The sequence below is a fragment of the Panicum virgatum genome, chromosome 5N (genome assembly GCF_016808335.1).
Source record: "Panicum virgatum strain AP13 chromosome 5N, P.virgatum_v5, whole genome shotgun sequence".
Classification (NCBI taxonomy): domain Eukaryota; kingdom Viridiplantae; phylum Streptophyta; class Magnoliopsida; order Poales; family Poaceae; genus Panicum; species Panicum virgatum.
In genome coordinates, this window is record NC_053149.1 from 4195610 (window position 1) to 4211630 (window position 16021).

The window sequence follows — 16021 nt, forward strand, 5'->3', positions numbered from 1 at the left end:
AATACCTTTCACGAGGACAACGCGGTGTGCCCCTAGCAAGCGACCCCGCGCCCGCCCGTCCTAGCTGTCAGCCCCCGCCGAACGAAGCGGAACGCCAGGGCCCACAGGCTAGTCAAACGAGCAGCGCGTTTGGGTCAATGACAGGTGGGCTCCCCAAAACGGGGCGGGGGAACAAACGTGTGGGTCCCTCCAGCCGCTCCAGTTTATTTTTTTCGTCTCTGGCGCCGTTGGGTCACCGGCCGCGGTGAGCTGACCCGCGCCGTCGGTGGGGGGAGCTTATTCTGGGCGGCCGCCTCCGCGTATATATGCGCGCACGAAATATACGCGAAGGATTTAGGGGGAAGCCAGCCAAGCCGAGCCAAGCCAGCGGAGGGGAGAGAGAGACAGGAGGGAGGGGGAGAGGCTCGGAAGCGGGGGAGGTTGGTGGCGCAGCAGGTGGAGGAGGAGCTTCTAGAGGAGGGTTAAGGGAGGCGGGCGCGCCATGGGGGACTCCAGCGGCTCGGTGTCGATCGACGTCGAGCGGATCTTCTTCGGCGGCAAGGTCCGTGCTCGGGTTCCTTCCGCTTCTCTGGGTTCCTCCCCTCGTTTGGGCTGCGCGCATTCGTGTGGGGAGGGTTTGATTCGTCGCCGTGGGGTTCGTGCTTGCTCCTTCTCGGCTAGTAGCTCTTGCGGGTGGTTTGGTAGGGGGTTGTTTGCTCTTGGAAATTTACGCTCCCCTTTTCCCCCCGTCCTCCATTAGCTGCAATGCTTGTGAATGGGGGGTATGCCTGTACGTGTGTGAGATTGTTCTTATGTCTACTGCTTGCACCTTGCAATCTGTGCTATGATGTGGGTGCCACAGTCGTCGAGAGAACAGAACCCCCCAACCGCGTATGGTTGTAATGTTGCTCAAGGGCAGGTTCAGCAAGGACTTAGGTGGCAGGGACTTGAATTGTTTATTGCTAATGCAACCAACTCCTACCCTGCATATGCGGCAATGATCCCGTGTGCAGTTTGGGAAATGGGAATAATCAGTAGCTAGGGAAGAATTGTTTGATCAATCAGGAAATGGAATCTATTAATATGGCAATTCGGAGTATGTCTGAATATACTGTTTCTCCGTGGGGTTCTGAATTCTGATGGTACTCAATGTGTGCCTGTGCCTTGTGCTCTCCTCAGGAACATCGAGTAAGAACGAGACATGGCCCTCTTTCGGTTTCTGTATATGGAGACGAAGACAAGCCCGCGCTCATAACTTATCCAGATGTAGCCTTGAACCGTGAGTGCCTTTATCGTCTTATATTTCTTGGTAAAGATATCAAGCTTTGCCATAGATAAACAGCTCACATTTGGGGAAATTGTTCCTGTTTGGTAGACATGTCTTGCTTCCAAGGATTGTTTTTCTGTCCAGAGGCTGCGTCGCTGTTGCTTCACAATTTCTGTGTCTACCACATCACCCCTCAAGGACACGAGGTCAGTTATGATGGTTTTATGCTGCATTGATTGATTTGCACGGCCAACCACTTACCATTCTTCGCATGTTAGCTCAGGTTCTTACATGGTTGTTTCTTAATGGTGCATGTTAAGTACTGCAGTTAGGAGCCGCTCCGATTTCATCTGATGTGCCCGTGCCATCTGTCGATGACCTTGCAGACCAGGTTGCCGATGTCCTTGATTTTTTTAGGTATTTTATCATTGCATTTGCTGAATTGTGTCTTGTTACGTTGGTGCTTCCTAGAGGGTGGCCTCCTGATGTTATAATCTCGGTTTGCCCGTGCAGTTTAGGTGCTGTAATGTGCTTGGGTGTCACCGCTGGTGCCTATGTTCTCACTCTCTTTGCGGTAAGTGTGACCATAAGATGACTAGGTTTTGGATTGTCTTCCTGCTGAGTGCTTGCTAAGAATGTTTGTGTACACTATAACAGACAAAGTATCGGGAGAGGGTTCTTGGCCTCATGTTGGTTTCACCTCTATGCAAAGCCCCTTCATGGAGCGAGTGGTTGTATAATAAGGTTATAACCGACACCTTTGTTTCAGTTATTTATAATGCCTTGTCCTGTCAATTATTCATTCCTATGTGCAGTATTTAGAGTATTAACACCAGAATCTCATGTACCAGGTATTATTAAACTTGCTTTATTATTATGGAACACGTGGCTTAGTCAAGGAAAGCTTGCTTCAGCGTTATTTCAGCATGGTACTTTTGGTCCCCCATCAGCTTTCTTTTCCCCCGTTCTGTCCATACATGTAATTATGCAGATTCACTCAGTGCTGCTTTCTGATGCTTTGTGCAGGAAGTTCGTGGCAACAGGCAAGATCCTGAATCAGATATTGTCCAAGCCTGCAGAAGTGTTAGTTACTATATCCTTTATTTCTCTAGTTTTGTTAAAATGAGATGACCATTACATCTAATATTTGGACATAATCTGAAACCATTTTAATGTATTTGTGCAGTTACTTGAAGAAAGGCAGGGAGCTAATGTCTGGCGGTTCCTTCAAGCAATTAACAGGTAACTGGAATATATTTTTGCTGTGCATGACCTGAGCAGACAAAGAAATGGGATCTCGCTGAACTAAATTAAACTACCCTGTTCATCAGGCGGCATGACTTAACAGAATCACTGATGAAGCTTCAGTGCCGGACGCTAATTTTTGTGGGAGAAAACTCACAATTCCATGCCGACGCAGTCCACATGACCACAAAACTAGACCAGAGATACTGCGCTCTAGTCGAGGTAACATACAGTTCAACAATTTGACGTTACAAGTTCAGTGCTCTACAAGAGGAGTAAAGTGGATGCTGAGAAGTCTTTTGTGGTGAAAATTATGCAGGTTCAGGCTTGTGGTTCACTAGTGACCGAAGAGCAGCCCCATGCGATGCTCATTCCGATGGAATACTTCCTTATGGGATACGGGCTTTACAGACCTCCACAGCAGGACACTAGCCCCCGGAGTACACTGAACCCGTTCTGCATATCGCCCGAACTTCTGTCTCCCGAGAGCATGGGGGTAAAGCTGAAGCCCATCAAGACGCGGATCTCACTAAATGTTTAGCATGGGCAGATCTTGGATGGCCATGGCCTGACAAGTAACAACCACAGCTCATGAAAGTGAAGACTGCTTGGGCTGAGTTTTGCAACCACAAGTTTTGCGCCTGGTATGCGAAGAAAATTCTACAGGCTGAAGGCAGATTTTGTTGATGCGGGGAGGTTGTAGTATTGTAGGGGAGGGCAGAATGGCAGATGGCTGTTTGTTAATATGTTTGTAGTCAGTACACATGTATATGTCACGATATCGTGTCATACAAAAATATAAATGGTAAAGGTGAATTCCACTTCGATTCTCGCATCAACTCTTGCAAACCTTAGCCGGTGGAAACATACGGCAGCTGGAGCGTCAATCCATGTTCAAAAGCGATAAAACTACGATTTTAACAGACTTATGATAAACTCGTGCCACTATTACCTCAAGGAGCCACTGGTCAGCGTCCATTCACAGCCGGAGTACAGTAGAACAAAAGGCTAAGAGCTAATTCCCTCAATGCCATTAAAATTTTAGCCAATCCCTTGAATGCTACACATGTCATAGACACAAAAAAATCCCTTCAATGCCATTCAGTGGCACTCAAGAGATTGACTAAAATTTCAATGACATTCAAGGAATTAACTCAAAGGCTAATGGTATTTTAAAAAAACGCTAATGGTGGTACTAACATGGAGCAGCTCTATAAGCTGTCAGGAACCAACCAAGACCAATCTGATTTTTATGTCCTACCAGCAGGGGCTATAACACATATCATCATGCATTGGCACAAATAACATAATCGATCATCCATTCATTGGAAATACAATCATAAGATGGATCAGAACTACATTACAAACACCGCTGATCATCCAATAATTATGGCTTCAAGTTAAAGCCATCAGGCGAACAGCAAGTGATAAGCTTACATAAACAACAATGAAACCCACCATTAGCACAGCACCCCCAACAAGGAGACGAGAGAAGAAATATGTTACAACACGGTCCATCATCCATATCATGCTGCCTCACAACATAGCCAGGCCCACGAGAAGCAATGGATAAGCTTAGCCTCACCTAAATACTATCAGAGCAGGGTGTGTATCAGCAATTGCAAATGTCAGCACATCAGATTATGGCAGCAGGGGTGTAAACACATCAAGTTTGGGAGGGGTTGGGGTCTTCAGTCTAGGAACTGTGAAGCTGGGCGGGAGGAGCATAGGGGACACGGCAGCTTTAACTTGTGGCGGCCTAGTGGAGCATCGCCGGGAACCCTGCATGTGGTGACAAAATACTCTCAGCACCAATACCTTATAAGAAAGGAATTTATGAGAAAGGCAGTGCTCAAATGTGCCACAATTTGAGCACCTGAAATCAGGGCTACATGAACAGAGGAAATCAAAAGCATATAAAAGACCAAAGTACAAGGTCCATCAAGAGTATATTGACAATTTAAGAAAATGCAAAATAGTTCTTTGCAAGGGATTGCACATGTCATGACAGATCTCAAATACTCCCTCCATTCTCTATTGATAGTCCTATTTCACCTTGACACAATGACCAAGGAAAAGCAACCTTACTTATCATCTAGTTAATGTCACAAGACTTTTTGCTAGCCCCCCAATGTCTTTGCTAGAAACTCCTCGTTACTGGTGCTATTTATTGCCATGGTCCTTATCAATAGCAAATAGGACTATCATTTGTGAATATTTCAGTTTTGGAAATGGGACTATCAAAAGAGAATGGAGGGAGTACTAACACTGGTTCAGTTCACAACATTATAAATCAGAAAACTACCAGCTGACTATTTGACAGTTCCTTCCACAAGAATTCAGAACCAAGACAAAACTACACCTAGTAATGACCAATATGTTTTCTACCCATATATGCAGCTACTGCAGGTCACCGAAATTTGTAGGAAATAACAGTAGAATATGAATATCTGCTTGCCCATTTCCTATGCACACAATCTACCAAACTTTAGGTGATAAAACGCATCACACAAGTTCTACCATATCCTAACTTCTAGTCCCAAGTGTATGTGTGATGGTGCTAACACCGTGATGAGCATCTACGACTCACATAATGCTCACCTAAAATTCCATCAAATATATCTACGACTAACAGTGTGATGAGCATCTACCAAGATTTAGGACATTGGATATTACAAATCTCACGAGAATGAAACATCTTTTTGTCAGAAGCTTTTGTTCTTTTATAGCAAATCACAGAAAATGTTCCTTCTTAATTGTTGGTCAAAAATAGCAGCAAATAGTATCAGCAGCAATAAGGGCTCTTGGCCATTATGTTAAGAAAAAGAGGCTCACCTAAATGGCTAAACTCCATATCCCTGCTTCTAATACCCAAGTGTGTGTGTAATGGTCCTTTATGAGCATACAAGACTCACATAATGCTCATCTAAATTCCATCAAATATATTGTTTGTCCATATTTACAGCAGGACGCAACTCATGCGGACTACCAAGAATTAGGACATTGCATATTACAAATCACGAGAATGGCACCTTTTTTTATCTCATGCGGACTACCAAGAATTAGGACATTGTAATGGCACCTTGTTTATCAGAAGCTTGCAATTTTTTTTGTCAAGTCAAAGAAAAAGTTTCTTCTTAATTGTTGGTACCAACAAATATCAGCGAATTTATATCAGCAGCAATAAAGAGTTAATAAAAAAAAGAGGTTCGGTAGTACAGTAATGAATTGGTCTGCAGTAATGATCAAAACTAAAAGAATAATAAACATAGTTTCCATCAGTTTGTTCAACGAATGATTCATGCAGTGCACCAATAGTTAGGGCATTGGCATTGGTGGATAAATGGAATATCCGCTCGCCATTATTATGGGGTACTGTCTGTGCATATTAACTACCAAACTAGCCACTAAATGTGATGAAATGTAATTAACATGTTCTAACATATCCATACTTCTAGTACCCTTAGTGTATGTGTGATGATCCTTTGTGAGCATCTATGAGTCATATAGTGCTCACCTAAATATCATCAACTTTATTGTTTGTCCATATTTACAGCAGGACGCAACTTATGCGGCCTACCAAGAATTAGGACATTAGGAGTATAAATGTAGAGAGATTATAGGGGACACCTGACACCCTAATTTTTTGGGGGGGGGGGGGGGGGGTGTTTATATTTTTACTCAGCTGATATGTTGGTTTCTGCAAATACAACTGGACCAGCAGTATGAGGTAATAAGTAGTTCAAGCTGATAATCAAGAATGAAGAAAAGTATCCTGCTAGGTTCTTATTAACTGTATCCAACACTTACAACTCACTCAATAATCATCTAAATTCCATCAACCTTATTCTTTAGCCTGCCAAGAATTAGGAGATTACAAGTTAAGAGCAACAAGAGGTATGTATTTACTATTTGCAGGCTATAATTTTATAACATGGTGATAAATTGGTCAGCAAATGCATACTCCTATTCCAATTTCCATTTTAGCACTTTCACAAATCCCACTTCTGATGGAAATATATGTTCTAGGGATCATTGAAACCAAACTAATTCCTCATTTTATTCCCTATTTTATATTTACAGCAAGGTACAACGCATGCATTACACAACTCATGCATAAAGCATACTAATAATCTTTTAGATAAATTATAGGTCAGTACAAGCAATGTAATATATTTCTCGAGGCACATTAACAAAAGAGATCTGGGTTACCAACATTGTCCGTTTACTATGATATATCAATACCAAATATGAGCCTAGTGTATACATGTAAATGCTTAAATGGAATACTTACACATGATAAGGAAGAGCCACGCTTGCGCTTTTGACTAGTCTCAGATGTACGAGTTCTGGAAGTCTTCACTTCTATCCTGTCTGGCGTGACCTGTGAAGTTCTTAATTTTTCCTTTGAAACAGGGTCTTCTGACTTAGATTTTCTGTTTGTCTTGTTAATATCCTTCTTCGACTTTCGACTGCTCTCAGATTGATGATCTTTATTTTTACTGATTTCAACATCTTTGCCCTTGACCAAGGAATGCATTTGTTTTAGCTCATCCTCAAGAAGCAACATCTTCTCTTTGGCACTGGTCACCTCTGCTTGGAGTCTGTCGATTTCATCATCCTTCTTTTGGGCTGCCACTTGCAGTTCATCTACATTCTTCAGAAGCTTTTGTGCTGCATCAGTAGCTTGCTTGGCCTCTATGTTCTTGATCTTAATGGTCACCATATAATCCCGCTCCATGGTCTTCAACTGGTTCCACACAAAATCTTTTTCTGCATTTAATGCTGAAATTTGCTTGTCCTTCTCTGAGCTCAGAGTCTTGTAAGCTTGCTTCAGTTTCCGTATCTCTAGCCGCAGACCTTTTCCACTTTGCTGATGATCCGCACTGTTCTCATTAAGCTGTGCCTGACTTTCAACCTCCTTCAGTTTTGCCTGATGTAGGAAAGAAGAGCAGAGAGATAAAAGATCAGTGAGATGCACAAACTATACTACATGTGAGTTATGACATCCACAATGGTGCAGTCAACTCATGCATACAGCCAACTCATGTTTCAGTAATCACCTTTAGTTCAGAATTTTCAGCTGTCAAAGCAGCAATAGCACTTCTGAATTCCTCTGCGTCACTATCTGTGATTTCTGGTTTGAGCACACAAGGAACAATATCAGCAGTAGACAATGAACTCCTTTCCAAAATTTATATGCATTTATTTAACACAGAATACAAATGCCATCACCTTCACTAGGAGTGAGTGGTTTTGAAAAAAAAAAAGGAGATGGACTAAGTGTTATTTGAGATGGAAAGCAAAACGTAGTATGTCTGATGTCATCAAATATAAACTCTTGTTCTGCAAACCTTTCAAACAATGTGAAAAATGCCGTGCAAATCTAACTGAATCAGCACAATTGTAAAGCCCATTTAGGTGGGCAAAATAACAAGCGTTCAAGGTTCTTGATAAATAGGCTGTTTTATGGTCATCTATGCAGCTTTAAGATCCACAAGTAAGATAATACAGCAGGCGTAATGTTCAGCAACAAGTGGAATTTCAGACTCCAACATGGAGATGTGATTCACATACAAGGTGCAACACTTCCACCATAATGCAGGGGTAATCTTCGAAAAACACTAAACCAGTAATACTGAACAAAGATATAACCTATGAAAGTGTGATAACAACGCAGTGCTAAGGCACAATACATGCACAGAAAAAAAAAATGTCAAGCGTTCGCATTCTCATAGCAACAGAAGCAGGTTCAAGAAGGGTAGGTGATGGCGAATGGTCATGGAAAGCAGATGAATGAAGTTGGCAGTATCATGGATTCTTGGGAGTGCAACCACACACAGAAAGGCGTCAACTTTGAGCAAGCAGGATCTGGAAGTCTGGAACCCCCAAAGTCGGTGCCAGTGGATACGACGAGGCATGTTCCACCGGTACCATCAAAAAGTAATCTTGACAATGCAGCAACGAACCTCTCCTTACCTACGAGCTTCTGGTAGCAGCGACTCTCCAGATCCTTGCCCCCGATGAGCACCTCCCTCTCGGCCTTCTCGACCCTCTTCCTGAGCTCCTCCTCCCTCCAGATCTGTAAAGAGAGAAAGAAAGCGAAAACCCTAGCAAGCGTCAGCGGCTTCGGAGAGCGGACGAGGAAGAAGAACCCCAGGGGCGGTCCCCTCCTACCTGCTGGATGCGGGCCTGGAAGATCTCCTCGCGCCCGCGGCGGCCGATGCGCTGGAGCTCGAGCTCGGCGGCGAGGTGCGCGCGCTCGATGGCGAGCTCCTCAGCCAGCGCGTGCTCCTCGCGCAGCATCTTCAGCAGGCGGTCGTACAGGCGGCGCCACTCGGGAAGGTAGACCTGGCCCCGAGGGGGCGCCGGCGAGCCGCCGCTGCCTTTGGCCATTGAATTCGAATCGGGAGAGCGCAGAGAGGAGAAGGGATGACCGTTTGGGCCTTTGGGGGTTTTGGTTTCTTTTGCCCGTGTGAGGCCCAGGCCTGGCTGGGGGTACTAGTTGTATGGAGTGGAGGAGAATTTGACCGTTGGAACCGGTTTCGCTTTTGGGCCCGGATTGCCAGGCGCGCTCGGTCGGTCATTCCGGCAAGATTGGTATTCTCTAACCTTTTTACGTTGTTAAAAATTACGAATTAACTTTCATGTCACAAAAGGTCATGTATTGGTCTTCTCCCCTGCGCCGACAAATATGGACTATTCAGAGAAGTGGCAGCATGGAAATTGATTTACATTGGTGTACGGTGACTGTACGAATATTTATCGCCAGTGCATGCTGCTTTTACTCCCCATCCGTGGCTTAAGCAGTCAAGATGGAGAGAGAGGGAGGGGACGGGGCATATTTTAGTCCGTCCCAATTTTAGTCTTCCTTCTTGATTTTTCTCTTCAAGAGATACCTTCTGTAGCCTGTAGGTAGTATATAGATTACATGGCTGTGCAGAATTGATAAGCTGTTATGTATTCTGAAATTGGATTGGGGAAATATCAAGAAGCTGGATCTTATGACTCTATTCGCCTGGCTTGTCAGCCAACCAGCCAGCAACATTTTTATCTCACACCAAGTCAGCACAAGCCATCAACCACAGCCAGCCCAGCAGAGATGTATACTACAAAAGAAAACAAAGTTTAATATTTTTTTTCGAAAGATCCTGAACCTTACGGTTCGGCGTTCATTAATAAGAAGAAGAGAATTGATCCTGTTTAGAGATAAACCACAACTACAACTAAACAACAGCCGGTTGGATCGGGACATCAACCGGGACTCACTCAAAGATGGCCGGTCGGATTGGGACATCGACACGAGCCTTCCGCCGGGTCGGATTGGGACATCGACCCGAGCCTCCGCCAAACTCTGGCCGGTCGGATTGGGACATCGACACGAGCCACCACAACCAATGCCCCAACGCTGCGTTAGGCTACCACCGCCCAGTCGGATTGGGACATCGACACGAGCTCTCCATTCGTGGCCATCGCCTCCAGCCAAGCTCAACGACCAGCAGCACAAGCAGCCATGAGCCTCCAGCCGCGCCACCATGGCGCCACTGGCACCCTTGCTTGGTTACTGCCAGCCAAGCCACCATGGCATTGCTGGCAATTACCGAAGCAAACTGCCGCCGGCCACGCCGCCACGGCGTTTCCGACGCACCCCCGCAGCTGGCCGGAGTGGGAAGACACCGTGACAATGCCTCCAAGAAGGTAAACGGCGCCCGAGGGCGTCGCCGTCGTCTTGCCGGCAGAGCCGACATGGCTTTCGCCTGTGCCTGTCCTGCGACGGCCGCGCGCGGTCAGAACCACCAGGGTCAAGCACTGCCACGACCTGCTCCTCCACCGTCTGGCCGGCGCCGCGCCCGCACTGCTGCAGAGCCCCCTAGGGCCGCCACGCGCTCACGCCCAAGCTGCGCTGCACCTCCCAGTGGTCGCCCCCACGCCCAGCATAGCCCCAGCCCCGGCCGGACTCCACGCGCTCCCACCGGCCACGCTGGCTTGCCGGAGCCGTCGCCACCCACGCCTTCGCTGGCGGCCACCCACGCATCGAATCCGGCACTGTGGGCACCGGATCCGGCTGCGGGGGTCCCGGATCTGGCCTCGCTGGAGCCGCCGGCGCCGCCACCGCTCGCCCGACGGCGGCCTCCTTCAACACCTGCAGTGGCCGCACCCACTAGGCGAATGGGAGGGGAAGGGCTGCCCCGCCGCCGCCGTCCTCGCCGGCTGCGCAGTCTTCCGGCGGCTCGCTCCGGCGGCGGCGCGACGAAGGGAGGTGGGGAAGGGGGCGGCGGCGAGGGGGCGGGGTTGTCCACCCGGGTCGCCCGTCGCGGGGGCGACACGGACCGACGCGGGGTAGCTCCCTCCGTGTTAAACAAAGTTTAATATACTGCATGAAAAACATGGGGTGGATATTACAAATACCAAGATATAATTAAAGAGCTAAAATTAGAGAGCTGGAAGGAAAACGATTTGAGGAGAGAGGAGAAAAAAATCATTGATGAAATTTATTTTATGGCTATAAAGTTATAGTTTATTGCTTTTAGGGTCTAGCAAAAGTGAATCTTACCACATGAGAAGATTGCGTGGCCCATGCACTGAAAGAATTACTGGAGAAGGCCTCGACAGATTAATAACTGCTTAAAGCGGATATTCAAACAAGGCTTCCTTCTCCTTTATGGTCTTTCCATAAATAATTAATATACTTGCAAAATCTTGATGTCAACATCTTGTAATTCAAACAATGAGTTTTGAATGTTTGAATTTAAGCTCGATTGGAGGCTCAAAGTGAATGGGCTAGAGACAACTTCTCATCATCCATCACTCTGTTCGCTGGGCTGGAGCTGAAGCTGGTGGCTGGAGTAGTGTGAGAGAAAAATATTGTTGGCTGAAAACTAGTGCTAAAATGGTGTGAAAGAAAAATACTGTTGGACCGGAGGCTGCTGGATCTGCCGAACAGAGTGCATGTGTCCGTGGTCTGGCTATACCTCTGTAACGAACATGGCACCATTTATGCCATTTCGAGTGATTTTGGTGATCGAATGACAACACAACACTTGGACTAATATGATTGTTAAGATGATCATTCTCAGGCTTTTAGGTTCAAGTGATGACAAAGAGAAAGAGAAAATAGGCGTAGCAAGGCCCGAAAGCTCTTCGGATCAGGAGCACCGGAAGAACCGACGCCAAGGGCACCGGTGCATCCGACGCTTGTCGGAAGAACCGACGCTACGATGTTTGGTGCAGGAGGAAATCGAAGCCAAGTCAGCCTACAGGCACCGGTTGAACCGATGGTCCAAGAAAGGGCAACGGTGCATTGGCCGTTCTTTGTACCAGAGACGATGTCAAGTGCCCAGGAGAAGTTTCTTCAGCACCGGTTCAACCGACGGGGCATCGGTGCATACCACCGGTGTAATGACGTCAGCGTCCAGGAGAAGATTCCTTCAGCACCGGTTGAACCGGTGAGGCATCGGTGCAAAGTATCGGTTCAACCGGTGGTCTCTGCGTTAGCCGACAGGAGTCCAACGGCTACTTCGTGTTATGAGTGACCGGATGAACCGACGCTACCCCGCCAAGAGGCATCGGTTCTTCCGGTGGTACGCAGATTTTCAGCTAACCGTTGGAGCAACGGCTACAAGACTTGGTGGCCTCTATATACGCCTCACCCCGGCCATTTGAAGCTTGCTGGAGTCCCAAGACACCTCATACACATCCAAAAACATCTCCAAGCCATACAAGAGCTCATAGATCATATCCTTAGCTTATAGCACTAGCTTTGTAAAGTGTGAGTGCTAGATTAGTTCTTAGTGAGTGTGATTGCAAGGCCTTGAGCCTTTGTGCTGTGGTTCTCTAGTGAACCAAAACAAGAGCTTGGTGCGCCGGCACCTTGGAGCGTGAAGCTCGCCGGCAACGTCATCTACCCTCCGACTTGGTGTGGAGCGGCGATGACACTTTGTGCGGGGGACGTGGAGACCCCCATCCTTTGTGGAGAACCTCCTTAGTGGAACCCGGGGACCAAGGTGACCGTGATTGTGTTCACGGAAGAGACTTGGTGGCCGAGTAGCAATACTCTTAGTGAGTGCTACAACAACGTGGATGTAGGTGTGCCTTTGTGGCTAACCGAACCACGGGATAAACACCCGCGTCAAGAGTTTGCTATCTCCTGTCCCTCTCTTTAAGCTTCCGCATTTCATACTAGCAATTTATGTGTCTTTACTTTCATAGAATAGTTTCTTGATAGGAAAGGCTATAGGTTGCTAAACTCTTTTGGGATAGGGGTTTCACACTAGAACAACCTAGTTGCACATCTAGATAGCGTGTTTTAGTTTAAGCTTTGTGCAAACTAGTTGGAGCCATAGGTCTAAGTTTTTATTAGTGCCTAATTCACCCCCTCCCCCTCTTAGGCTAGAGCACCTGATCACTTTCAACCTCCTTCAAAGGAAACTGCACCAACTACAACTAATATTGTAGTTTGGTGAGATCGGAGGGGGGGTCTAATTAGTGCGCGCTCGCTAGGACGCCTCCCGGCAATCGATCAGACAGCCTTTCAGTGGTCCGAAGTCCGAATCCCACCTTTCTTCCTTTTTTTATTACTTTCCGGCCCATACGACCTCACCCTCGCCCCTCAGCCCCTCGCACCGCGATGATGAATCTACGGGTGACCGGACGGTGGGAAACTCGCGGTCGATTTTTTCACCCACGTGCGTGGGACCCACACGTTCTTCCCCCCCGGCTCCTTCCCCTTTTCCTCGGTCGACTCGCTCCTTCTCCTCTTCATTTCTCCCCCGGCCGCGGGCTCCCTCCCCCTCCGCGCGCCCCCGCGCGCGGCCTCCCTCCGCCTCTCGCGAGCTGCACCTCCTGCCTCCCTCCGGCGGTCGACGACCGGCAGATCTGCGCTGGATCCGCGGCGGTGCGGCACGCCCGGGCGGGGCTGCGGCGGCGGAGTGGTGCGGCGGCTCCGCAAGCCGGCGGGGAGGCGGTGCGGCGGCGCCGGATCTGCGGCGGAGCGGCGCCCCTGGGCGGGGCGGCGGGAGGCTGTAGGAGCGGCGGGGCCGGCAGCCGGAGGCGCGGCGGGACCGACGGCGGGGCTGGCGGCCGGAAGCGGGAGGCGCGGCGGGTCCGGCGGCCGGAGGCGCGGTAGGGCCGGCGCTCGCCCCCGGCGCCGTCGGTGGGTCGGCGGGAGGCGCAGATTCAGTTTTTTTTGTTTAAAAAATTTTTCAACATTTTTTTTTGAATTTCTTTGATTTTTTCGGATGAATTTTTTTTAATGATACAAAAAAAATTTCTTGAATTTTTTCTGCTCTCCAATTTTTTTTCTTGAATTTTTTTTCTGCTCTCATTTTTTTTGCTTGAAATTTTTTTTGGTCTCCAAAATTTTTCGTCAAAAAAATTTCTCTCTCCAAAATTTCTCTTATAATTTTTTTTCCAAAATCGGAAAACGACCGGGAGATAGACCGCACGGAACCCCTCCGTGCGGTTGACTGTAAATTAGCTGTTCCCCCCTCGCGCAGCAGCGCAGACAAGTCCTCCCACGCACAGTCCACTCAGAGCACTATATGGATATTGCAGTCCTCGTTCTCTTTCATCATTCAAATAAAAAATTATATATGACACAACTTATAATATACAATATGTGAGTAGAAATTATTATAAAAAGTTATTCAACAAACATTATATACAAACTTATATTTACAATATATCTATATAACAACATAATTTGTACTCATAAGTTGTGCACAAAAAGCAAAACATTATGTCCATAAAATACGTGACAAAAAAGTTATGTGCATAATTTGTACAATAACAGAATTTAGGTTGATAAATTGTGCATAAATGTTTGGAAAAAATATTATGATAAATGTTACTGTACAAGAAAAAAATATTAAGATAGAAAGTTTTGAATAAAAAATAAAAAACATGCTGCCAGGCGGCTGGGTGAAACAGACCGGGTTCCCGAAAGGCGAACCCGACTCGCTGTATTGTCGTGATAGTCCCTGGATCAGTAGCTATCACATACAGAACCCATTTCAATCGAATATCACAGACATAACTCACGTTTACAACATCACATGTGTTTAATTATTACATAATCCGAAGGATTGTATTACGAATCTCAGAGTACAAGCCCCTTGGGCTAAAAGAAAACAAACAGAAAGCGGAAACAGTATCTAGTCTTCTGGGCAAACTTCATCTTCATGAATCCTCTCCACAGGCAGCTCGGTGAGTAGCTCGGGCCTTCCTTCACGTCGTCTTCCATTATCATCATGTCGACTCCTCGATTCGGATCCTGCATCTATCAGGCTATCCCCAAGGACGGGATAGGTTCACGTCACCACCCGTATGCAAGCTTTTGGTGGATGCAAACAGTATAAAGATAATGCCAAGGATAGGCTATGGTTTCCTATGCAAGCAATATAAGTCATCCAAAACACCTTTCAACACGGGCAGCTCCGGCATCCCGGACTCCCGGTCTCCTATCTTCCTCTACCAAGTATCTCAACCATGTTTCGGTGCGGGAACTCCCTCTCCCCGCACCTCAGCTGCTATCCGATCAGGAAAAAGTGGTACTAGAGGGAGGTAGAAAAGTATATGTGGTTCTAACTACATTTGTGGGGCCAGATCCAGAGTTGTACATGACCGAGTACGCGGCTATACATATAGTTTTCACCCTGCAGGGGTTGTACACCTGTACCCACTCGCCACGAATCCGGCCAGGAGCGACCCGACCTTCTCCGAGGCACCAGTCAACGAAACTAACGGCTACGGCACCATCCTACTCCCGGTCTGGGGCGCGTCCTCCCGCAGAAGGTCGCCCGGGGCTGTGAAGCTATCTAGAATGGAATCTCCATGGATCCTGCGATCGGGGGCTATAGGGTCCTGCCCTCTCCCCCTGACACTGAAACACTATCCTCCTGCAGTAATGGTGCCGCGCATAGCTAGCTCGGGCTGGGTCCCCCCTCATAAAGGATAAGTGGTGTGCACGTTTGACATACTTCCGTCACTAGGGCCACAAAGTCAAGTCCTCCATCCAGCTGAGGCGAGCGTCTTCGTCCAAAGTTAGCATCCCGTCAACACGGTCTGCAATTGATACCCATTACAGGTATCTCCTCCATAACTACACCTCTACTAAGTTCCCACGGCCACGGGAACGGTCTAGCACCCGCCACAGGTGCCCGTCACCCATTAGAGGTGCTCACAGGATCGTGCCCAACACACAATCCCCGGCTCTCGATCCGAAGATCAGAGAAAAGGGTCCACTCGCCCCTGTTGTAACCTAATCACCAACTCCCATATATGTGGAGGCATCTTCCAGCAAGCAAGGACTATCACATCATATATTCCCATATCCCAAATCTCACTCATAGTAGCAATAGCATACAACAATAATTTCTAAGTATGGGAAACAAGGAATGCGGTAAATAAATGGCCATGCAAGCTCATCTCATCACACTCAATTTGGGAGCGTAGCGTATCTAACAAGCAATGCCTAATAGGTATTCAATCGCGGATGGGCGTGAACCTGATAGGTCTTCGTAGTCTTTCTGG

General features: G+C 47.3%; 2 protein-coding genes and 2 non-coding genes across 5 annotated transcripts; 1 reads left to right on the forward strand and 3 right to left on the reverse strand.

The window, feature by feature from the left end:
- Window positions 1-330: 330 nt before the first annotated feature.
- Window positions 331-3322, forward strand: LOC120674282 (protein NDL1-like). The gene is made up of 11 exons (XM_039955438.1): window positions 331-541; window positions 1159-1258; window positions 1355-1452; window positions 1575-1663; window positions 1760-1820; window positions 1904-1990; window positions 2098-2175; window positions 2273-2329; window positions 2433-2488; window positions 2578-2713; window positions 2811-3322. The coding sequence occupies exons 1-11, from the start codon at window positions 482-484 to the stop codon at window positions 3030-3032; spliced, it is 1044 nt and encodes a 347-aa protein (XP_039811372.1). The 5' UTR covers window positions 331-481; the 3' UTR covers window positions 3033-3322.
- Window positions 3323-3771: 449 nt separating this feature from the next.
- LOC120674245 (TNFAIP3-interacting protein 3-like) lies at window positions 3772-8961 on the reverse strand. 2 transcript variants are annotated; one of them, XM_039955390.1, is made up of 5 exons: window positions 8669-8961; window positions 8471-8573; window positions 7555-7628; window positions 6786-7424; window positions 3772-4273 (listed from the first exon to the last, which is right to left on the reverse strand). In XM_039955390.1, exons 1-5 carry the CDS (start codon window positions 8885-8887, stop codon window positions 4133-4135), a joined length of 1176 nt encoding a protein of 391 aa, XP_039811324.1. In that variant the 5' UTR covers window positions 8888-8961; the 3' UTR covers window positions 3772-4132. The 2 variants fall into 2 exon arrangements, with proteins under 2 accessions (XP_039811324.1, XP_039811325.1); XM_039955391.1 differs by lacking the exon at window positions 3772-4273 and adding an exon at window positions 6144-6347 and having other exon boundaries at window positions 8669-8960.
- Window positions 5369-5475, reverse strand: LOC120677113. The gene has a single exon (XR_005676177.1). It is a non-coding gene; the product is annotated as a small nucleolar RNA snoR103 (small nucleolar RNA).
- Window positions 5960-6066, reverse strand: LOC120677112. Its single transcript, XR_005676176.1, has one exon. It is a non-coding gene; the product is annotated as a small nucleolar RNA snoR103 (small nucleolar RNA).
- Window positions 8962-16021: the final 7060 nt, after the last annotated feature.